Below are 25,278 nucleotides of genomic sequence, written 5' to 3'. Positions count from 1 at the left end.
GAATCCCTCACCCTGGGAAAAAGCTTATCTTTATCTACCCTTCATGATTTTGTAGACCTCAATCAGGTTCCCCTCCCCCCACTTTCTTTTTTAAAAAAAGTGAATATAATCCCAATCTACTCAACCTCTCTTCATAGCTAGCACCTTCCATACCAGGCAATATCCTCGTAAATCTTCTCAACACCCTCTCCCAAGCGTCCACATCCTTTTGTTAATGTGGTGACCAGAACTGTACACGGTATTCCAAATGCAGCCGAATCAATGTCTTGTACAATTTTAACATGACCTGCCAGCTCTTATACGCAATATCCTGTCCAATGAAGACAAGCATACTATATGCCTTCTTGACTACTATCCACCTGTGCAGCAACCTTCAGGGTACAGTGGACCTGCACTCCCAGATCTCTCTGCTCATCATCTTTTCCCATGGCTCTTCCATTCATTGTATAGTTAGATCTAGAAGTAGACTTGCCTAAATACATCACCTCACATTTGCCTGTATTGAACTCCATCTGCCACTTCTCCACCCAACTCTCCAGCCTATCTATATCCTCCTGTATTCTTTGACAGTCCCTTAGGTTTTCTGCTACTCCATCAATCTTTGTGTCATCTGTAAACTTGCTGATCATTTATGTATATCACAAACAGTGGCCCCAGCACTGATCCCTGTGGAACACCACTGGTCACCTTTCTCCATTTCGAGAAACTCCCTACTGAAAAAAGCCTTCTGAAAATCCAAATAAACCAGAAGTGTGTTGTACATTGGAACAGTATTGGAGAGTAGCTAGAGTCTAAAAGAATCTTGGAGAATAACGACCAATGTATCCACCATTTATAGGGTCACTTCCTTAAAAATATTCTGGGATAGAGTTTCAGGCCCATCATTTCTCTACTAAAATCAGATTCTTTTCAGTTCTTCCCTCTCACTAAACACTGTTCTCCCCATCCTTTTTGATACACCCAGTGTGTCCTGTGCCCAATCAGGTCAGCTGTTTCATCAATAACCTTCCCTCCATCATAAAGGTCAGACAACTTAAGGATGTTTGCTATGTTTACACAATGCTCAGTCTTGGGCTGAAAAGTTGCAAGTAAAATATGCATCACACAAATGCCAGGCAATGACACATCTCCAATAAAACAGACAAGCTTAAAACAGCCCTTGACATTCAATGGCGTTACCATCACTGAATCCCCCGGCATCGACATCTTAGGGCTTGCCATACAAATACGATGGCTTTAAGAGACCAGAAGCCAGGAATACTGTAGTGAGTAAATCATCTCCTGACTCCCCAAAACCTGTAAACCATCAACAACACAAGTCAAGAGTATGTTGGAATACTCCCCAGTTGCTTGAATAAGTGATATTACAACAACAAGTAAGAAGTTCGAAATCATCCAGGGCAAAGAAGGCACTTGATTGGCACCACATCCACAAGCATCACTCCCTTCACCACCGACGCTCAGTAGTGGCAGCGTGTACTATCCACAAGATACACTGCAAAAATTCAAAGATCCTTTGACAGCAACTTCCAAATCAATGATCATTTCAATCTAGAAGGACTCCTGCAATTTCCCCTCAGAGCCACTCACCATCTTGACTTGGAAATGTATTGCCTGTTCTTTCACTGTTGCTGGTCAAAATCATGGAATCCTCTCCCCAAGAGCATTGTGGGTGTAGCTATAGCACATGGACTGCAGCGGTTCAAGAAAATAGCTCACCAACACCTTCTCATGTACAGCGAGGGATGGCAATAAATGTAGCTCAGCCAGCTATGCAAAGGGCCCACGAGTGAATATAAAAAAAGCACAATAGCCTCACTGTTACACTGTCTCTACTGTAAGACCAGGATACAGTGCTCAAGGGCACAGCCTACCTAGCAGTTTGTTCATGACTTATTTTGACTAATACAAGACTTCCAGTTAATATGTTCAAACAGATCATCACTCTGGATCTGTTCGACAAACTATGTTGGGTCTAGACTCTGAAGTTTATCCTAAGGTATTAGACCATCATTCATGGAGTCCACATACACTTTATTTCCTTGTGCTAGGTACTTTTACAATGTCTTCATGAAATTTAATGGACCATTGCTCTGCCCACAATGATATTTTCATCACAATGTGATCACAATCCTAACAAGAAGCTTCAATACAATTATCAGTGAATAATATTCTAATTGCCATCCAGATGATTTACAGCAAACATAAAAAGTAAATTCATATAGAATTCTTTTAAACATTGATGTCATTTTACTGGACATAGAAATAATAAGTGCTCATGAATTCAAATTTGGTGAACAGCAGACTACAAATGGACTTCTTTGTTAAACAGCTAGTACATTTTGAACTGGGTGTTCCTGCCTCTGAAGGTTCAGTCTTCTCTTGAAATAATGATTATCATGCAGAAACATAACTGAGCAACTGCAGAGGAATTGCCTAAAGATATGCAATTTACAAGAGAAAATTTGTTGCTCTCTGGACTGAACTGTGAGTTCAATTCAGAAAGTAACAGAAAATACTGCTATGCAATACATGGATGAGCACAGCAGGGATTTTGAGCTGGCATTTCGGCAAACACAGATCCCTGGATTAGACGGAGGGATGAAGGAACAGAAAAGGGTAACACTTTAAATGGAGAAGTTGGGGGGGGGGGGGGGGGGGGTAGGTCTTGGAAAAGTACACAAAAAGACCCAGAAGAGGGGCAAGGCAGACAAGGATTTTCATTATGCCTTGGCTAGAAGCCGAGGAAAAACACAGGACGTCAGACTGTAAAAGAACACAATGTCACAAAGCTTTCCAATTCAGCCATCAAGTGTCAAAAAAAATTATCAGCTGAAAACTCCATGACAGTTTAAGTAAGTCAATCAGCACCATTTAAGATAAGCAATATTTAAAAAAAGGAGAGCACAAAGCTTTGCTACATACCAAAGCAGCATAAAACTGAACACAGAAGTCCCCACTTTAACACAGATCCTAAAAATCTGGTTTGGACTTTTCATTGATTACTTAAATCCAAATCATTCCATTGTCCAGACTGATCAAAACCCACCAAAGGGTTTAAATGTTGAAGGCTAATAGTAACAATACACAATTTCATGTTTAGGATGTAGAAATCACCTTGGGAAGGTATGGCATGCCTCGAATCCTTTGCACCATCTTCTCTCCTTCAGGGTGGATCTTAGCAACGTGCTTCCACATCCTATCCCAAGTGGCCTCATCAACAGGGAGTCCCCCTCGGTTGATGTAGAAAGGAACCCCTTCATCCCGGAATTCCTCATCACCATCCTCACCCTGGTCCTCATCTCTTTGGATATTCCTTTCAACGCTGACAGGTCCCACGCTGGCTGACCGCCTCCTAACAATGGAAGCATCCGCTCTCCCCCCTGGCATTGCTAAGGCTTTTACTTTTAAATGAAAGAAACCCTCCCCTCTTTCCCTACTTACTTGCACAATAAACTGAGAGCATAGATCAACATGATTCGGTGCAAATACAAAGGGCGTGTGAACACATTAAAACTCAATGAAGTGTGGTATGTGCAGACAAGTGCTTTGCCCCTTGCAATACCCCTCCATAACTAACCGACCTAATCCAGGCTAACCCCAGCGCCGCTACCTCCCTCCCTGAGTCCTCGCTTTGTATCCACTCGGTCACATCGCTGGCGTCATGACCGCGCCCACTCGTGTCCTTTCGGCTCCACCATTGGTTAGAATGGTCTGAGGGGCGGGGATACACATGCGCACACCCCGTTCAGCCCGATGCATTACGTCACTGACTGCGCCCCTTCCCAGTGTAATCCGTGTCTGAGTGATCCCGATCCCTACAGAGGGTCCCAGTGTAATCCGTGTCTGAGTGATCCCGATCCCTACAGAGGGTCCCAGTGTAATCCGTGTCTGAGTGATCCCGATCCCTACAGAGGGTCCCAGTGTAATCCGTGTCTGAGTGATCCCGATCCCTACAGAGGGTCCCAGTGTAATCCGTGTCTGAGTGATCCCGATCCCTACAGAGGGTCCCAGTGTAATCCGTGTCTGAGTGATCCCGATCCCTACAGAGGGTCCCAGTGTAATCCGTGTCTGAGTGATCTGGATCATTAGAGCAGGTCCCAGTGTAATCCGTGTCTGAGTGATCCCGATCCCGACAGAGGATCCCAGTGTAATCCGTGTCTGAGTGATCCCGATCCCTACAGAGGGTCCCAGTGTAATCCGTGTCTGAGTGATCCCGATCCCTACAGAGGGTCCCAGTGTAATCCGTGTCTGAGTGATCCCGATCCCTACAGAGGGTCCCAGTGTAATCCGTGTCTGAGTGATCCCGATCCCTACAGAGGGTCCCAGTGTAATCCGTGTCTGAGTGATCCCGATCCCTACAGAGGGTCCCAGTGTAATCCGTGTCTGAGTGATCCCGATCCCTACAGAGGGTCCCAGTGTAATCCGTGTCTGAGTGATCTGGATCATTAGAGCAGGTCCCAGTGTAATCCGTGTCTGAGTGATCTGGATCATTAGAGCGGGTCCCAGTGTAATCCGTGTCTGAGTGATCTGGATCATTAGAGCGGGTCCCAGTGTAATCCGTGTCTGAGTGATCTGGATCATTAGAGCGGGTCCCAGTGTAATCCGTGTCTGGGTGATCTGGATCATTAGAGCGGGTCCCAGTGTAATCCGTGTCTGGGTGATCTGGATCATTAGAGCGGGTCCCAGTGTAATCCGTGTCTGGGTGACCTGGATCATTAGAGCAGGTCCCAGTGTAATCCGCATCTGAGTGATCCAGATTATTGGAGCGGGTCCCAGTGTAATCCGTGTCTGGGTGATCTGGATCATTAGAGCGGGTCCCAGTGTAATCCGAGTCTGAGTGATCTGGATCATTAGAGCGGGTCCCAGTGTAATCCATGTCTGGGTGATCTGGATCATTAGAGCGGGTCCCAGTGTAATCCGTGTCTGGGTGATCTGGATCATTAGAGCGGGTCCCAGTGTAATCCGTGTCTGGGTGACCTGGATCATTAGAGCAGGTCCCAGTGTAATCCGCATCTGAGTGATCCAGATTATTGGAGCGGGTCCCAGTGTAATCCGTGTCTGGGTGATCTGGATCATTAGAGCGGGTCCCAGTGTAATCCGTGTCTGAGTGATCCAGATCATTAGAGCGGGTCCCAGTGTAATCCGTGTCTGGGTGATCTGGATCATTAGAGCGAGTCCCAGTGTAATCCGTGTCTGAGTGATCTGGATCATTAGAGCAGGTCCCAGTGTAATCCGCATCTGAGTGATCCAGATTATTGGAGCGGGTCCCAGTGTAATCCATGTCTGAGTGATCCGGATCATTAGAGCGGGTCCCAGTGTAATCCGTGTCCCACTGATCCGGATCATTAGAGCGGGTCCCAGTGTAATCCGAGTCTGAGTGATCTGGATCATTTGAGCGGGTCCCAGTGTAATCCGTGTCTGAGTGATCTGGATCATTAGAGCGGGTCCCAGTGTAATCCGTGTCTGGGTGATCTGGATCATTAGAGCAGGTCCCAGTGTAATCCGTGTCTGAGTGATCTGGATCATTAGAGCGGGTCCCAGTGTAATCCGTGTCTGAGTGATCTGGATCATTAGAGCGGGTCCCAGTGTAATCCGTGTCTGAGTGATCTGGATCATTAGAGCGGGTCCCAGTGTAATCCGTGTCTGGGTGATCTGGATCATTAGAGCGGGTCCCAGTGTAATCCGTGTCTGGGTGATCTGGATCATTAGAGCGGGTCCCAGTGTAATCCGTGTCTGGGTGACCTGGATCATTAGAGCAGGTCCCAGTGTAATCCGCATCTGAGTGATCCAGATTATTGGAGCGGGTCCCAGTGTAATCCGTGTCTGGGTGATTTGGATCATTAGAGCGGGTCCCAGTGTAATCCGAATCTGAGTGATCTGGATCATTAGAGCGGGTCCCAGTGTAATCCGAGTCTGAGTGATCTGGATCATTAGAGCGGGTCCCAGTGTAATCCGTGTCTGGGTGATCTGGATCATTAGAGCGGGTCCCAGTGTAATCCGTGTCTGGGTGACCTGGATCATTAGAGCAGGTCCCAGTGTAATCCGCATCTGAGTGATCCAGATTATTGGAGCGGGTCCCAGTGTAATCCGTGTCTGGGTGATCTGGATCATTAGAGCGGGTCCCAGTGTAATCCGTGTCTGAGTGATCCAGATCATTAGAGCGGGTCCCAGTGTAATCCGTGTCTGGGTGATCTGGATCATTAGAGCGGGTCCCAGTGTAATCCGTGTCTGGGTGATCTGGATCATTAGAGCGAGTCCCAGTGTAATCCGTGTCTGAGTGATCTGGATCATTAGAGCAGGTCCCAGTGTAATCCGCATCTGAGTGATCCAGATTATTGGAGCGGGTCCCAGTGTAATCCATGTCTGAGTGATCCGGATCATTAGAGCGGGTCCCAGTGTAATCCGTGTCTGAGTGATCCGGATCATTAGAGCGGGTCCCAGTGTAATCCGTGTCTGAGTGATCCGGATCATTAGAGCGGGTCCCAGTGTAATCCGTGTCCCACTGATCCGGATCATTAGAGCGGGTCCCAGTGTAATCCGTGTCTGAGTGATCCGGATCATTAGAGCAGGTCCCAGTGTAATCCGTGTCCCACTGATCCGGATCATTAGAGCGGGTCCCAGTGTAATCCGTGTCTGAGTGATCCGGATCATTAGAGCGGGTCCCAGTGTAATCCGTGTCCCATGATCCGGATCACTAGGGCGGGTCCCACTGTAACCTGGATCGGAGTGATCCTGTTACAATGAGTGCCAGGTGCAATCTAGATTTATTGGGTCCCGATGTAATCCGAATTGGAGTGATCCTGTTGGGGTGGGTTTCAGGTATAATCCTGATCGAGTGGGTCCTACTGTACTGGAATCGGTGTGTTCCGGGTGGAGCAGGTCCTGGTATAATCTAAATAGAGTATGTCCCAAATTATGCCAGATGAGTTTAATCTGGTTAGGCTGGGTCCCAATAAATCTGATCATTGTAATCTGCACAGAAGGAAACTCAGTAAATCAGAATCAGTTGTTTTCTGGTCAGGGTTGGAGTGGTCTCTATTAATTCAACTCAGTATTAATCCAATTGGGATTGAAGATTTTCAGTAAATCTAGATTAATGTTGTAATGTTACAGGGGTCCAGTGACATCCAGATCAGAGTAATTTGAGTGAAGTGATAAACAACATCACAATCTGTTTGGAGGTGCCCGACGAATCTGGTTCGGTGTAATCCAGTTACCAGTGAACCAATGGACTCAGTGGAAGGTGATCTTTTTTACTCAGTCATGGGCTGAGGGCATCGCTGGCTAAACTGGCATTTATTGCCCATCCCAGATGGCAGTTAAGAGTCAACCAAACCACATTGCTGAGAGTCTGGAGTCACATGTAGGCCAGACTAGGTATAGAGGACAGTTTCCTTACTGAAAAGACGTTAATGAACCAAATTGTTTTTTTCCCAATAATTGACGTGTCATTATTAGACTTTTAACTACAGATTTTTTATGGAATTCAAATCCCACCATCCACCATGGAGAGATTCTAATCCGTGTCACCAGAACATTTCCTGGGTCTCTGGATTAACATTCCAGTGATAATACCACTAGGCCATCACCTCACCACCGGACAAATGAAGTCCATCAAATCCAGATCAGTGTGATCCAAAATCTGGATCAGTGTAAACTATTTGAAAGGGACCCAGTGAATTTGGATCAATGCAATCTGATTGAAGGGGATCTGATGGATCTGGATCAGTATAATCTGGTGGAAGGGGACCTGGTGAATCTGGATTAGTACAATCAGTTAAAGGGGACCTGGTGAATCCAGACCAATGTAATCTGGTTCAAGGGGACACAGTGAATCTAGACTAGTACAATCAGTTAGAGAGGACCTGGTGAATCCAGATCAGTGTAATCTGGTTAAAGGGAACCTGGTAAATCTGGATTAGTACAATCAGTTAGAGGGGACCTGGTGAATCTAGATCAATGTAATCTGGTTAAAGGGGGCCCAGTGAATCCAGATCAATAGGAAGTGTTTATAGGGATATGGGTCAAGTGCTGGCAAATAGAACAAGATTAATTTATGACATCTGGTTGGCATGGACGAGTTGGACCAAGGGAGAATCCAGAGTCTAGATTAGTGTGGTGCTGGAAAAGCACAGCAGGTCAGGCAGCATCCGAGGAGCAGGAAAATCGACATTTCAGGCAAAAGCCCTTCATCAGGGGAACCCAGTGAATGTGGATCAATCGAATCCGGTTCTAGGGAACCTGAGCTCTTTATTACACCTTGATGACGAACAAAGGGAAATCCCAGCGGCTCACTCGATTTAGTTAGTTGTTAATCACAGCTCGGCCACCGGATTGTTTACACCAATGTCTAGTCTCATCAATTGGCTATTTCTGAACATTATACTCCTTTTCCCCCCATCTTTCTCTTGGCCTCGTCGCAGCTCAAGTGCACCCTCCTCATTCCTGAAGAGGGGCTCATGCCCGAAACTTGGATTCTCCTGCTCCTTGGATGCTGCCTGACCTCCTGCGCTTTTCCAGCAACACATTTTCCTGCTCTGATCTCCAGCATCTGCAGTCCTCAGGTTCTCCTCGTTGATTTTAACCTACTGCGAATCGTCTTGCGAGGAGGCCTTCCTTGAAGAAGCTCTCTTCCTCCCTCTACAAGGATCTCAGTGAGTCCCTCTCTCACTGCACTCCCCCAGGATGAAGGCCTCATGCCTGAAACGTCGATTCTCCTGCTCCTTGGATGCTGCCTGACCTGCTGCGCTTTTCCAGCAACACATTTCTAATCTCCGCAGCTCAAGTGCTTGACTGAGGTATTTTTGTGTCCCCCGCTTCAGGAACCTATTTTCAGATTAGCTGCACATCGTTAATAACAACTTTCTTCGCAGCCCGTTGACAAACAAATTCAAAACTGGATGATCGCGGGCGAAAATGAAAGAAGGCGGGGTTTGGGCTCTCACGCAGGCGCGTTGCCGCCCTTCAGCCGGGCCCGTGCGCTGCGCAACCGCACATCGGCCATCCGGGATGCAGTGGGCGGGGAGGAGGTTTCAGCGCAGGCGCTTAATGACGTTAAAGGGGAGGGGTGGTGCAAAGGTCTGGCGCAGGCGCGTTGGAGTTGGCGGGCGGGTCGGTTGGTAAGGGGACGCTGCTGTGAGGCTTGTGCAGTTACCAGGGGAGACGGGGTGAAGCTGTGGATACGGCAACGCTGAGTGTCCCAGGAGGAGGATCGATCTGACATCCGCGGCAAGTAGGAGACACCAGCTCAGGTAAAGAGATCAGGAGGGTTCCCCGACCTGGGTGGACCACCCCTGTCAATGCCCATTGGAAAGTGAGTCGGGTGAAGTTGGGACCAGGCTGGGCGGTTTGGGTAGGCCCGGGATCCGGGGCAGTGCAGAAATAAACCGGGAGGTTCACTTAGCCCATGCTGCCGTTGATCCAAACCCAATTTGCCTGACCCAGCTTTGGCATTGGTTAGAGTTATCCTTCAATGCTGGTTCACTCGGCCCATCGTGTCTGTGTTAGTTTCTTTGAAAGTTATCACACAAATCGTGATTACATTGAAACGTGGAATATACTTGATGGGCTATGCACACTCGAGAGTGTGGTGCGGGGAAAGCACAGCCGATCAGGCAGCATCAGAGAAGCAGGAGAACCGACGTTTCGATCATAAAGGTAAAAACAATGACTGCAGATGCTGGAAACCAGATTCTGGATTAGTGATGCTGGAAGAGCACAGCAGTTCAGGCAGCATCCAAGTAGCTTTGAAATCGACGTTTCGGGCAAAAGCCCTTCATCAGGAATAAAGGCAGTGAGCCTGAAGCGTGGAGAGATAAGCTGGAGGGGGGTGGGGGTGGGTAGAGAGTAGCATAGAGTACAATGGGTGAGTGGGGGAGGGGATGAAGGTAATAGGTCAGAGAGGAGGGTGGAGTGGATAGGTGGAAAAGGAGATAGGCAGGTAGGACAAGTCCGGACAAGTCATGGGGACAGTGCTGAGCTGGAAGTTTGAAACTAGCGTGAGGTGGGGGAAGGGGAAATGAGGAAGCTGTTGAAGTTCACATTGATGCCCTGGGGTTGAAGTGTTCCGAGGTGGAAGATGAGGCATTCTTCCTCCAGGCGTCAGGTGGTGAGGGAGCGGCGGTGAAGGAGGCCCAGGACCTCCATGTCCTCGGCAGAGTGGGAGGGGGAGTTGAAATGTTGGGCCACGGGGCGGTGTGGTTGATTGGTGCGGGTGTCCCGGAGATGTTCCCTAAAGCGCTCTGCTAGGAGGCGCCCAGTCTCCCCAATGTAGAGGAGACCACATCGGGAGCAATGGATACAATAAATGATATTAGTGGATGTGCAAGTAAAACTTTGATGGATGTAGAAGGCTCCTTTAGGGCCTTGGATAGAGGTGAGGGAGGAGGTGTGGGCGCAGGTTTTACAGTTCCTGCGGTGGCAGTGGAAAGTGCCAGGATGGAAGGGTGGGTTGTTTGGGGGCGTGGACCTGACCAGGTAGTCGCGGAGAGAACGGTCTTTGCGGAACAGGAATCAGCCCTATGCACCCTGTAGATGGCCCTCAGATCTTTGTACAGCTTCCCCTCAGCCTTCTTAGGTTGAAGGAAAACAAGTCTCTGCTCGCAGCTGAGCTAGAATTCCGGCCCAGTCAACATCCTGGTGAATCACTTCTACAATCTCTCGAGTGCAATCACATCCTTCCTATGAGTACATGGAACATTCCTTGTTCCAGTCCTGTTCTGGCCTCCATCCACAACTCTTTCTCACTTATATCAATGACATTATCAGTGCTGCTTCCTTCTCTTGTCTGGAATTGGACAACTTTATAAATTTTGCTTCCAACTTTCACTCTGCTCTCAACTTCCTGATCCATCTCTGATTTCTGCCTTCCATTCCTTGACATCTCTGTTTCCATTTCTAGGGATAGACTAGTCACCAAATCCATTACAATCTCATCGGCTCCCCTTGACTAGACATTCTCACATCCTATTTCCTGTAATAGAATTGATTTAGCTTTATTGTCACTTGCCATGAATGAGTGCTTACGGCACGGTCTTACATACAAGATACTTAAATATTTGGTATAAAAGAATAATAAATAAAAATCTGGCATAATAAAAAGTTTTTAAAATGTACTTGAAATACAGTATACTTCACCATTATCCATGCTAGCATCTAACCTCCAGACTGCACTGGGCCAAGTGTCCAAACCATGCTGGGCTTCAAAACTTGAGGCTTTGCCTCCAGTCTGCAAGGTAAAAACAATGACTGCAGATGCTGGAAACCAGATTCTGGACTAGTGGTGCTGGAAGAGCACAGCAGTTCAGGCAGCATCCAAGTAGCTTCGAAATCGCCTCCTAGCAGAGCGCTTTAGGGAACATCTCCGGGACACCCGCACCAATCAACCACACCACCCCGTGGCCCAACATTTCAACTCCCCCTCCCACTCTGCTGAGGACATGGAGGTCCTGGGCCTCCTTCACCGCCGCTCCCTCACCACCAGACGCCTGGAGGAAGAACGCCTCATCTTCCGTCTCGGAACACTTCAACCCCAGGGCATCAATGTGGACTTCAACAGTTTCCTCATTTCCCCTTCCCCCACCTCACCCTAGTTCTAAACTTCCAGCTCAGTAACTGTCCCCTTGACTTGTCTGGACTTGTCCTACCTGCCTATCTTCTTTTACACCTATCCACTCCACCCTCTCCTCCTTGACCTATCACCTTCATCCCCTCCCCCACTCACCTATTGTACTCTATGCTACTTTCTCCCCACGTTCTCTGGCTGTCCTCTGTTTGGTTTGTTCAATGATCGTTGTGTTGTCCCTGTTGAATTTATAGTCCCTGTCATCTGTGTGTATGGCTACTAGGGACAGCTGGTTGCGATGGTTAGTGGCTAGTTAGTGTTCGTGGATGCTGATTGCTAGTTGTCTGCCTGTTTGCCCGATATAGTATTTTGTGCAGTCTTTGCATGGAATCCTGTAAATTAGTCTTGCACGTGATGGGTACAGAGTCTTTTGTCCTCGTGAGTTGTTGTCTGAGTGTGGCTGTTGGTTTATGGGCTGTCATGGAGCGATTGGAGAAGTCTGGCTGTTAGTACCAAGACATTTTTATATAAGGTAGCGTGGCTAATGAATTAAGTCATGGCATGTTCTTGTCGTGTTGTTTGTCAACAAGCACATAGACCTAGACCCAATATACCAGCCACTACAGCGAACAACTGGAAACAGCAGGGATGGAACCAAATAAATTCCAGAAGAGACAGTACAGCAGTGCTTCACAGGAGGCTCCAAAGCACTGAAAACGTCACCTCGACAGGGGATGAAATGTCTGCAAATCAACTTCCCAGTCATGCGAACACACCCACAACCATGACAAAACATAGAATATATGTGCAGAAAAATTTTAACAAAAAGGACAGTGAAGTTGAACACTTTTGAAGTGCCCTGGGCCTGCTGGCCAGGCATAAGTCCGTTTCATTGCGCTGCTGCCACCGGAACAGAAGACATCACTCCTTGGCACCATCACACCTCTACTGATACCCTTGTCACCATGAGTCCTTGCTGGACCTCACCAGTGCAGATGCCATTGATAGCATCAGGTACCGCAATGGCCCAAACCTAACTCCACCACGGCCTGCTTTGGGTCCACTTCACTGATACAGTTGGGTCTCTTACTGACCAAGGATTCTGACCCAGCAACTTGGAAATTTGATGATATAATGATAAGTCATGATGGTGTGCGACTTACAGAGGAACTTGCAGGTTCGGTGCTCCCATGCACCTGCTGCCCTTCTTTTTCTGGGTAGTTGAGATTACACGTTTGGAAGGTATGATTGCAGGAAGGTTCATCATTGTTCATTAGAACAGTTTTCAGTGAGTTTTGAGAAGATTTGTAGCTCAGGTTGAGGTTCTGGATGTAAGTTTGCTCGCTGAGCTGCAAGGTTCGTTTTCAGATGTTTTGTCACCATACTAGGTAATATCAGTGAGCCTCTGGTGAAGCACTGGTGTTAGTAACCCAATTTCTGTTTGTGTTTAGGTTTCCTCAGGTTGATGTCATTTCCTGCAGTGGCGTCATTTCCCGTGGTTTTGTCACTTCATGTTTTTTTTTCTCCGAGAGTGGTTAAATGGGATCCAAGTCAATGTGTTTATTGATACAGTCCTGGTTGGAATGCCATGTTTCTAGGAATTCATGTGCATGTCTCTGTTTCATTTGTCCTAGGATGGATGTGTTATCCCACTCGAAGTGGTGTCCTTATTCATCTGTGTGTCAGTATACTAGAGAGAGTGGGTCATGTCTTTTTGTGTGTGGTTGATGTATCCTGGTGGCTAGTTTTTTGCCTGTTTGTCCAATGTAATGTTTGTTACAGTTCTTGCACGGTATTTTATAAATGACATTAGTTTTGCTTGTTGTCAGTATATAATCTTTTAAGTGCATTAACTGCTGTTTCCGTGTGTTGGTGGGTTTGTGGGCTACCATGATGCCAAGAGGTCTGAGTAGTCTGGCAGTCATTTCCGCGATGTCTTTGATGTAGGGGAGAGTGGCTAGGGTTTCTGGATGTGTTTTGTCTGCTTGTTTGGGTTTGTTGCTGAGAAATCGGCGGACTGTGTTCATTAGATAACTGTTCATTTTGAATGTGATTTTGATAGGTGATTTTCCTCTGCCCTTCGTAGTTCCTCTGTGCTGCAGTGTGTGGTGACTCGTTGAAATAATGTTCTAATGTAGCTTCGTTTGGGTGTTGGGATAATTGGTTCTGTAGTTCAATATTTGGTCTGTATGTGTTGTTTTCCTGTAGACACTGGTTTGAAGTTCCCCATTGGCTGTTCGCTCTACTGTGACATCTAGGAATGGCAGTTTGTTGTTGTTATCCTCCTCTTTAGTGAATTTTATGCCAGTAAGGGTATTATTGATGGTCTTGAAGGTTTCCTCTAATTTGTTTCATTTAGTGATGACAAAGGTGTCATCCACGTAGCGGACCCAAAGTTTCATTTGGATGGTTGGCAGAGCTGTTTGTTCGAGTCTCTGCATTACTGCCTCTGTTAAGAACCCTGACATCGGAGATCCCATGGGTGTTCCATTGGTTTGTCTGTAGGTTTTGTTGTTGAAGGTGAAGTGGGTGGTAAGGCATAGGTCCAGTAGCTTGACAATGTTGTCCTTGCTGATGAAGTTGATAGTGTTTGATGGATATGTCTTTGGGTCTTCTAATAGTGCAGTCAATATTTCCTTGGCAATGTTAATGTTGGATGTGAACAGGGCTGTTATGTCAAAGGAGACCATTATTCTATTCTGATGTCTCTGGTGATCAGGAATTCTTGAGTGGAGTGGATGGAGTGGCATGAGTCTTTCACTAAGTGTGTTAGTCTTTGGTGTAACTCCTTGGCCAGTCTGTAAGTTGGTGTTCCAGGCAGTGAGACTATAGGTCTGAGGGGGGCTCCTGGTTTGTGAATTTTGGGTGATCCATAGAGGCGTGATTTGTTGGATCCAACATCAACCTGGCCAAGGAAACACTGACTACACTATTAGAAGACCCAAAGACACAGACCTTCCATACCTGTTATCAGCCCAGTGAGCCTTCTTTGGGCTGTTTACAATATCAGAATATAATTTTAGGTAAGGGGCCAAAATATTCAACAGTAGCTGTGGATAATAAGTAGTAGAAGAAGGTAAAGCCAGCTAGAGCCAAGGGTTTTAACAAATGAAGATTTGCCTGATTAGTCTATAGACTAGTGACCAGTTACTGATGACAAAGGTCTTCCGTGCCAACAACTACATGACTTGTTCTCAGGTAGATGAACAGCTTTGGGCTGAGAACATAATATTGAGAAGGCATCAGATCTCCACAGCCCAGGGCCTGTCTCTGATTTCTACACAGTAAAAGCCTCTTTAAGCCTGATGAAAACCAGTTTATCTTGCCTTCTGCAGTTGGTTTATAGCGGTGTCTTACAAGTGACCTGGAAACCTAGTGCCTTCTGCAAACTAGTAGAAGTACCTGGGGAAGAAGACCAAGAGGCAACATTCTGATTAGCACAAGAATCCTGTCAACGATCATGTGAATAGGGGCCACCGTGCTGCTTTCCCAGTTTTCACCTCTGTCCATAATACCCATGTTTTTATTTCCTAAGTGTGTGTGTTTAAGTAAATTAGCGTTTTAACTAGTAGAGTTATGTGCTGATGGCACATAATTGTTTACCTGTATCCTGAGCCTATTTATTTGTAATAAATTGTAATTCTTGTTAGTACAGAAACCTGACCCGTGCTTTCTTCGAAACTGGGTCTGAAAATCAGGTAAGTCGAGGAATTTACATTTTAAAAAAAAGTTTAACTTTGTGACATCTCCAGGAATAATGGGACTTGATTTCAGTTTGCTACTCCGGTGAGTCGTGACATGTTTTATTGTTTTCTCTGTTGTGAAAACAGAAGCAATATATTCATTTATTTTACTTGCAATCTCCTTACTACCTGCTACTAAATTACAATTCTTACCTTTTGGAGGATCAGCACTCTTCTGGTTAAATGAAGAAACTGTTACCCATTTTACATTCAGAGCTAGAGTCCTCTCGTACTTTTTTTTTCGATCTTGAGTAACCTTTTATTCATTATCTACTGTTCTTTAAGTGCTGATCAGTCATCTGATCTGCCAGTCATCTTTGCACATGCGTATAGCCTTTGCTTAAGTTTGATGCTTCCCCTAAATTCTTTAGTTAGCCATGGATGGTGAGTCCTCCGTTTAGAATTTTTCTTTGTTGTAAATATATGCTTATTCTGAGTACTTTGAAATATCCACTTAAATACCTGTCACTGTAACTCTGTTGATCTGTTCTCTTGCTTAGTATGCCAGATCAGCTTTTTGCTGACATAGTTGCCCTTATTTAGGTTTAAATCACATTGAATATAAAAGTCAAGCGTATTGTGGTGGCTGCTATCTAGGCAAGTCTTTACACTGAGATCGTTAATTAATACTGTTACATTGCACAATACAAAGTCCAATATAACCCTGATCATTTCCAAAACATGCTGCTTCAAGGAATTATCTTGAACTATCTGTAAATGCCTCATTCAGGTTACTACTGCCAATCTGATTTTCCCAGCTTGTAGGTAGTCTAAAATCAACCTTGATTATTGCTGATGTTTTAACACAGACACTTGATATTTATTCTTGTATGCTTTGTCTCACATTGTGGTTATTGTTAGAGCACCTGTAGACCCTTCTCAATAGTGGCTCTTCAAACAACTATTTCTTATTTCCATCAACACCAATTCCAAATCCTGATTTCCTGAGCAATGTATACTTTTAACTATTGCACAAATGCCATCCTTGATTAATGTGTATTAGAACATATAACATTAAAAAATTACAACGCAGTACAGTCCCTTCAGCCCTTGATGTGCCAACCTGTGAAACCAATCCGAAGCCCATCTAGCCTACACTATTCCATTGTCATCCATATGCCTATCCAGTGACCATTTAAATGCCCTGAAAGTTGGTGAGTCTACTACTGTTGCAGGCAGGGCGTTCAATGCCCCTACTACTCTCTGAGTAAAGAACCTACCTCTGACATCTGTCCTATATCTATCACCCCTCAATTTAAAGCTATGTCCCCTCGTGCTAGCCATCACCATCCAAGGAAAAAGGCTCCCACTGTCCAACCCATATAGTTTTCTAATCATCTTGTATGTCTCTATTATGTCACCTCTCAACCTCCTTCTCTCCAACGAAAACAGCCTAAAGTCCCTCAGGCTTTCCTTTTAAGATCTTCCCTCCATACCAGGCAACATCCTGGTAAATTCTCTCTGTACTCTTTTCAATGATTCCACATCCTTCCTATAATGTGGTGACCAGAACAATACGCAATATTCAATTGCAGCCGCATCAGAGTTTTGTACAGCTGCAGCATGACCTCTTGGCTCCGAAACTCAGTCCCTCTACCAATAAAAGCTAACTCACCATTAGTTTCCTTAACAACACCATTAACCTGTTTGGCAACTTTTAGGGATCTATGCACATGAACACAGAGATCCCTCTGCTCATCTGCACTGCCAAGAATCTTATTACTAGCCCAGTACTTTGTATTCCTCTCTTTGGTTCATATTTTTCTTGAATACCACATACAGCATATGTAAAGCACTTTCATATGTCCAGTGGTTCTGAAATGCACGACAGGATTGTAAGCCTTTTCCTGCTAATCTTTGCTACTTTACCAGGATAGTTGCCACAGTATTGCTAGTTATTTAGCACAGTAATGTAAATTGATTGTGTGCAGCTTTGGTATTGTCCTTGCATGAGAATTCAAATGGCAGTCTATAATTCCTAGTTTTTCTGCCCTCCTTACTCGTGAACTGTGCAATTTAAAAACATTGTGGTATAGTAATTATTAATAAAGATTTTAAGTGAAGCTATGTACCATTGTACGTAAGATGCTGCCGTAAATGGTGACTTGTAATCTTTTCACTGTATTCATTTGAGTACATGTGACAATAAAGCTAATTCAATGCAATTCAAAATTGTAACTAAATGGAGATGGTAAAAGAGGTCCTCACTAAATAATAATCCATTTTCCCTTGTAAAATCATTCAATGATTTAATGGTTATAACACAAAGGGAGCCCATTTGGCCTATTGTCAGACATCTGTAAAAGCAGTTCATCTGGTACCACTCTCTTTGTTACCCCATAATCCTGCTTGTTTTTTTGAATAGATAATTATCCAGAAAGATTGGTTTTGCAGCATTTTAATTCATCCAAAAAGACATTCATAAATGTTGGAACTTTGTAATCAAACACTGAAAATGCCCAAAACAAGTCAGCCTCTTGATAGAAAATTCAGATTAATTCAGTGAAGACAGCAAAACTAGTAGAATTAGGCAGGAGAGGTAATTATTACTTAGGACATGGCTATACATGCTTTTTAAAATGTCATTACCTAGTATTCTTTGTTTTGTTTCACAGTGAAGATGGTTGAATGGATTACCCTGTGAGGAGTGGTCTGAAGTGGAGCAGGATGGATTTGTTGGGCCTACCAAGAAGGTGACACCTTTAGTGGTCCAAGTGCATCACGTGAAACTGTTTAGTCTTGAGTTGGAGTTGGAGCTGGAGCTGAATGGGAATGCCTGCCGTTAGTCACGTGCCAGAAAATTCTTCCACAGCATCCGATGAGGAGGAGCATGAGTAAGTGAGCTTCATATCAGAAGCATTTAAATTCCACCATGACCTCCCTCTTCTTTGTGTAACTTCCTTCTACTATACATCCTTTTCCTTCCACTAAATTTTTTTTCCTCTGACTCTGACCTCATCCATCTCCGTATTGTGCCATCATTTCCACTTCTCTGGAATTAGAGTTAAACTCTTCTAAAGTTCATGCAGTTTCAATTCTAATTTTGAGAAATCACCCTCTGCATTAGCATAGCTTTCCAGTTTCTCCCATCTTCTTGTGTGTGTGCCACCTCCTGTCAATGCTGAAAAATGCAAATAAATGAACTTCTGTAACCTTCCTGTTGACATATCTTGTTGAAGTTAGTGTGAGGCATCAAGAGTATGACTGACTGTAACAATACACCATGCTGAATGTCATGAAGCTCAGTTGACTGGTTTGTGATACAGAGTGATGTCAACAGTGTGGGTCCAATTCCTGCATTGGCTGAGGTTACCACAAAAGATTCTGCTCTTCAACCTCTCCCTCACCAGAGGCCAGGTGACCCTCAGGTTTTGTTTTCTTCACTTGTGGGGATGTGGGTGTCACTGACTGGGCCAGCATTTATTGTCCATCCATAGTAGCCCTTGAGAAGGTGATGGTGTGCTGCCTCCTTGAACCGCTGCAGTCCACTTAGTGTAGGTTGAATCACATCTGCCCTTAGTGATGGAATTCCAGGGCAGTTTGAAATCTGAAATTTTTAACCAAGTGACAGTGAAGGAATGCCAATATATTTCCAAGTCAGGATGGTGGGGAGCTTGGAGGGGAACTTGCAGGTGCTGGTGGTGTTCCCATGAACTTTCTGCTCTTGTCCTTCTCAATGGAAGTGGTCGTGGGTTAGGATGGTGCTGTCTGAGGATCTTTGCTGACTTTCTGCTGTGTATCTTGTGGATAGTACAGACTGCTGCTACTGAGCATCAGTGTTGGAGGGAGTGGATCTTTGTAGGTCTGGTGTCAATCAAGCGGGCTGCTTTATCCTGAATGATGTCAAGCTTCTTAAGTGGTGTTGAAGCTGTACCATCCAGGTGAATGGGGAGTATTCCATCACGCTCCTGGCTTGTGCCTTATGAATGGTGGCCAGGCTTTGAGGAGTCAGGAGGTGAGTTACTTGCCACAGTATTGCTAAACTCTCAGCTGCTCTTGTCACTGTTTATGTGGTGTGTCCTGTTGAGTTTCTGATTAATGATAACACCAAGGATATTAATAGTGGCGGATTCAGTGATGATAACACCACTGAGGTCAAGGGTCAGTGGTACGATGATTCTTATTGGAGACGGTTATTGCCCAGCATTTGTGTGGTGCAAATGTTACTTGCCAGTTATCAATCGAAGCCTGGATATTGTCCAGACCCTTGGGCATTTGACACTGAAGCAGTCCATATTCACAGGAGTTGCGAGCGGTGCTGAACATTGTGAAATCATCAGTGAACATCCCTACTTCTGATGAAGGGAAAGTCATTGATGAAGCAGCTGAAGATAGTTGGGCTGAGGACACTACCCTGAGGAACTCCTGCAAAAATGTCCCGGAGTGGGAATGACTGACTTCCAACAAGTACAACCATCTTCCTATGTATCAGATCTGACTCCACTCAACAGAAAATTTGCCCCCAACACCCATTGTTTCTAGGTATTTGCTAGAACTCCTTGGTGTCACATGCAGTTGAATGTGTCCTTGATGTCAATAGCTGTCACTTTCACCGCATCTCTAGAATTCACTCTTCTAGAACATAGAACTGTACAGCATAGGAACGTGCCCCTCCCCCACAAATCTTGTGCGAAATGTGATGCCAAATGAAACTAATCCCTTCTGCCTGGCCTTGGTCCTTATCTGTCCCTTCCTTGTGTAATCATGTGCTTATCTCATTATAACTCATACTGTCTAAGCCAGGCAGCATCCTGGTAAACCTCTTCTGCCCCCTCTCCAAAGCTGCCTCATCCTTCTTGATTAGATTAGATTCCCTGCAGTATGGAAACAGGCCATTTGGCCCAACAGGTCCACACAGACTCTGTGAAGAGTAATCCACCCAGACCCATTTCCCTACATTGACCCCTGACTAATACACCTAACACTGTGGGAGGAAACTGGAGCACATGGAGGAAACACATGAAGACACAGGGAGAATGTGCCAACTCCACACAGGCAGTCGCCCGAGGTGGGAATTGAACCTGGGTCCTTGGTGCTGTGAGGCAGCAGTGTTAACCACTGAGCTACAGTGCTGCCAGTAATGTGGCAACCAGAATTGAACACATTATTGTAAGTGTGGGCTAACCAAAGTCTTATAAAGCTGCAACATAATATCCTGATTCTTGTACTTTATTCCCCAATCAATAAAGACAAGTACAGAGGAACCTCGATTATCTGGTATTTGATCATCCGAATTTCGGATTATCTGGCAAAATCGCATGGTCCCGATGCTCGGCTAAACTATGTTGTCAAACATTTTAATAATCCGGAATTCAGTTAACCGAATGAAATACTGCCCGCCCATCTCCATCGGATAATCCTCTGCATGCCATATGCCTTTCTTACCACCCTATCTACTTGTGTCGCCACTTTCAGAGTGCTATGGACTTGAACCCCAAGATCCTTCTGAACATCAATGCTGTTCAGAGTCCTGTCATTTAACTGTATTGTTTTCCTTAACATTTGATATCCCAAAATGCGGCACCTCACACTTACCCGGATTAAACTCCATTTGCCATTTCTCTGCCCATATCTGCAACTGATCTATATCCTTTGACAGCCTCCTACACTATCCACAACTCTACTGATCTTTGTACCATCTGCAAACTTACTAACTCACCTACTTACATTTTGTCCATGTTTGAACCAGGGTGTAAATGAGGTCAGGAGGAACTCAAACTGAGCATTACTGAGCAGGTTATTGCTGAGCAGGTGCTGCTTGATAGCACTGTTGATGACACCTTCCAGTTTACTGATGATCCCCGAGAGTGGATCGATGGGATGTCATTGGTCGGTTTGGATTTATCCTCCTTTTTGTATACAGGACATATCTTGGCAATTTCCACTTTGTTGGTAAATGCCAGTATTGTAACTTGAGCTTGGCTGAGGGAATAGCAAGTTATGGAGCACAAATCTTCAGTACAACATTGCCAAAATGTTGTCAGGGCCAATAACCTTTGCAGTTTCCAGAACCTCCAACCATTTCTTGACGTCAGGTGTAGTGAATCAAATTGGCTGAAGGCTGGTATCTGATGCTGGGCACCACTGAAAAACCATCACCAGTTGTCCCTAGTGAGAGAGCAGCACTATGATGGTATTATCTCTACCTTCTACTGATACACCATTAATGATGTATCTTCTATGGTATACTTTTACATCTTGTTCAGCATTACACATTTTAGAGTCTCCCCAGTGAGAATTGCAGAGATGGTAGCATTGTTATGCTTGGGGTTCAGTTGGGTGTAATTTCTGAATAATGTCTGTTTGAACTTTGAAAAACAACATCTGATTCTCTGAAGAGTTTACAACTTCATGGTGACATATACTATAGATGCTGTTACGATTCCCTAGGCCCCACTACTTCGTGAGTTGTACCAAAAATGTCAATATCAAAAAGATTCCTGATAAAGGGCTTATCCCCGAAATATCAATTCTCTTGCTCCTCGGATGCTGCCTGACCTGCTGTGCTTTTCCAGCACCACTCTCTCAACCAAAAATATCAATGTTTGAATTGTCACAAAAGTGATCAATTTGTTTCTCTTCATCACTATTGTCTAAGACAAAAAAGACTTTCACCAGATTTTGTTTTTGAATTTACTGAATAAAATAACATGTCTATTGAAACAAACCTATGCTTTAAGGATGGGCATAAATTGATTATTAATAAAATTACTATAGTGGATTAAACTATAACCTAAACGTGCGCACATTCATATAAAAGCAAGATGAGATGACACAAGTCTGCAGGAGAATCAAGAGTAGAAAAATGGGGTAAAGCCCTGTTGATCAAGAGTACAAATAAAAAGGGAGAACAAGGTGACTTTCTCAGTTTGTTTGGTTTCTTGTTGATGAAATTGCATTAGTGTTGACTGAAAATGAATGGAAGAACCTCAATTAGACATATGTCTGAGGGTTGAGTTAGTAGTCAGCAACCTTCCGCGTTAGACCCCTTCCAAATCCCTGTCTTTCTATCCAACGATAAGGCCATAAGAACAAAGAAAATTTACAGCCCAGGAACAGGCCCTTTGGCCCTCCAAGCCTGAGCCGATCCAAATGTACTGTCTAAACCTGTCGCCCAATTCCTAAGCATCTGTATCCCTCTGCTCCCCACCTACTCATGCATCTGTGCAAACGCATCTTAAATGAATCTACCGTGCCTGCCTCTACCACCTCTGCTGGCAACACATTCCAGACACCCACCACCCTCTGTGTGAAGTACTTGCAGCGTGTATCCCCCTTAAACCTTCCGCCTCACACCTTGAAAGCATGACCTCTCGTTATTGAATTCTTCGCCCTGGGAAAAAGCTTGTCTCTATTCACCCTGTCTATACCCTTCATGATTTTATAAACCTCAATCAGGTCCCCCCTCAATCTCCTTTTATTTAGTAAAAGTAAACCTAACCTACTCAAACCTTTCTTCATAGCTAGCACCTTCCATACCAGGCAACATCCTCATAAACCTTCTCTACACCCTCTCCAAAGCGTCCACATCCTTTTGGTAATGTGGTGACCAGAACTGTATACAGTATTCTAAATGCGGCCGAACCAATGTCTTGTACAATGTTAACATGACTTGCCAGCTCTTATACTCAATACCCTGTCTGGTGAAGGCAAGCATACTATATGCCTTTGTGACCACTCTGTCCACCCGTGCAGCAACCTTCAGGGTACAATGGACTTGCACTCCCAGATCTCTTTGCCCATCAACTTTTCCCAAGGCTCTTCCATTCATTGTACAATTCGCTCTAGAATTAGACTTGCCTAAATGCATCACCTCACATTTGTCTGGATTGAAAGCCATATGCCACTTTTCCGCCCAACTCTCCAGTCTATCTATACCCTCCTGTATTCTCTGACAGTCCCTTTATGTTTTCTGCTACTCCACCAATCTTGTGTCATCTGTCATCTGCAAACTTGCTGATCATACCAACAGTGCCCTCTCCCAGATCATTTATTTGTATTACAAACAACAATGGCCCCAACACTGACCCCTGTGGAACACCACTGGTCACCTTTCTCCATTTCGAGAAACTCCCTTCAACTACTACTCTCTGTCTCCTGTTGCTCAACCAGTTCTTTATCCACCTGGCTAGAACGCCCTGCACACCATGTGACTTCACTTTCTCCATTAGTCTACAATGGGGAACCTTATCAAACGCCTTACTAAAGTCCATGTATATGACATCAACAGCCCTTCCTTCATCTAACAACTTGGTCACTTCCTCGAAGAACTCTATTAAGTTGGTAAGACACAATCTCCCCCAGACAAAACCATGTTGCCTATCACTGATAAGCTCATTCTTCTCTAAATATAAATAGATCCTACCCCTCAGTACCTTCTCCAGCATCTTTCCCACCACCGACATCAGGCTCACTGGCCTGTAGTTACCCGGAATATCCCTACTACCCTTCTTGTACAGGGGGACAACATGAGCAACCTTCCAGTCCTCTGGCATCGCACCGGTGTTGGTAAGGATGATATCCGTCAGGGCCCCAGCTATTTCCTCTCTCGCCTCCCTCAGCAACTGGGATAGATCCCATTCGGTCTTGGGGATTTGTCCACCTCTAGCATACCCAACACATCTTCCCTACTTATATCAACGTGATCCAGACCAATCAAACTTCTATCTCTAATCTCAACATTCATCATGTTTCTCTCCTCAGTGAACACTGATGCAAAGTAATCATTCAGAATCTCACCCATTCTCTCAGGTTCAGCACACAGCCTTCCTTCATTATCTTTTAGTGGACCAATCCATTCTCTAGTTACCCACTTGCTTCTTATATAAGAATAAAATACTTTGGGATTTTCCTTAATTCTGCTCGCTAAAGCTATTTCATAAACCCTTTTCGCCCGCTTGCCTCCTTGTTTAAGACTTGTCCTACTCTTCCGATATTCCTCCAGGGCCTGTTCTGTTCTTAACTGCCTAGACCTTACGTACGCTTCCCTTTTCCTCTTGGCTGGTCATACAATTTCTCCTGTCATCCACGGTTCATGAATCTTGCCCTTCCTATCCTTTTGCTTTCAACAGGATATGCCTATCCTGCATTGCCGTTAACCTACCTTTGAAAGCCTCCCACATCTCAAATGTGGACTTCCCTTCAAATAGCTGTCCAGTCCACATTTTCCAGCTCCTGCCTAGTTTTGATATAATTGGCTTTGGCCCAGTTTAGTACTCTTCCCTGAGGACCACTCTCTTCTTTATCTATGAGTATTCTAAAACTTACAGAATTGTGGTCACTGTTCCCAAAGAAATCCCCCACTGCAACTTCTCCCACTTGTCCTGGTTCATTCCCCAGTACCAGGTCCAATATGGCCCCTTCCCTCGTCGGACTATTGACATACTACTCTAGAAAACTCTCCTGGACGCTTCGTACAAACTCTACTCCATCCAGATCTCTGACGCTAAGTATATCCCAGTCAATGTTGGGAAAATTAAAATCTCCCATCACCATTACCCTATTGCCTCTACATAGAACATAGAACATAGAACAATACAGCACAGAACAGGCCCTTCGGCCCACGATGTTGTGCCGAACTTCTATCCTAGTTTAAGCACCCATCCATGTACCTATCCAAATGCCGCTTAAAGGTCGCCAATGAATCTGACTCTACCACTCCCACGGGCAGCGCATTCCATGCCCCCACCACTCTCTGGGTAAAGAACCCACCCCTGACATCTCCCCTATACCTTCCACCCTTCACCTTAAATTTACGTCCCCTTGTAACACTCTGTTGTACCCGGGGAAAAAGTTTCTGACTGTCTACTCTATCTATTCCTTTGATCATCTTATAAACCTCTATCAAGTCACCCCTCATCCTTCACCGTTCCAACGAGAAAAGGCCGAGAACTCTCAACCTATCCTCGTACGACCTACTCTCCATTCCAGGCAACATCCTGGTAAATCTTCTCTGCACCCTCTCCAAAG

The 25,278-nt window shown here is 45.1% G+C and overlaps 2 protein-coding genes across 6 annotated transcripts in view; one reads left to right on the top strand and one right to left on the bottom strand.

Annotated features, from left to right (window-relative positions):
• The window catches only part of vash1 (vasohibin 1), a 49,802-nt gene extending 46,186 nt beyond the window's left edge, over positions 1-3,616 (bottom strand). Inside the window, exon 1 of one of the 2 annotated variants that reach the window (XM_072567978.1) lies at positions 3,118-3,616. In XM_072567978.1, the coding sequence (XP_072424079.1) occupies positions 3,118-3,390 (273 nt within the window). In that variant the 5' untranslated portion in view covers positions 3,391-3,616. The remainder of the gene's footprint in view (positions 1-3,117) is intronic. The other variant, XM_072567977.1, reaches the window with a different exon arrangement.
• A 5,477-nt stretch (positions 3,617-9,093) lies between these two features.
• Positions 9,094-25,278, top strand: part of ttll5 (tubulin tyrosine ligase-like family, member 5) — a 453,533-nt gene continuing 437,348 nt past the window's right edge. For 3 of the 4 annotated variants that reach the window (XM_072567973.1, XM_072567972.1, XM_072567971.1), the window contains exons 1-2: positions 9,094-9,254; positions 17,925-18,143. In XM_072567973.1, the coding sequence (XP_072424074.1) occupies positions 18,076-18,143 (68 nt within the window). In that variant the 5' untranslated portion in view covers positions 9,094-9,254; positions 17,925-18,075. Of the gene's footprint in view, positions 9,255-17,924; positions 18,144-25,278 lie in introns of those variants that run through there. The other variant, XM_072567974.1, reaches the window with a different exon arrangement.

Source organism: Chiloscyllium punctatum, chromosome 4 (genome assembly GCF_047496795.1).
Source record: "Chiloscyllium punctatum isolate Juve2018m chromosome 4, sChiPun1.3, whole genome shotgun sequence".
NCBI lineage: Eukaryota > Metazoa > Chordata > Chondrichthyes > Orectolobiformes > Hemiscylliidae > Chiloscyllium > Chiloscyllium punctatum.
Note: the sequence above shows the minus strand (reverse complement) of the source record. Positions and strands in the feature narration are given on the sequence as shown.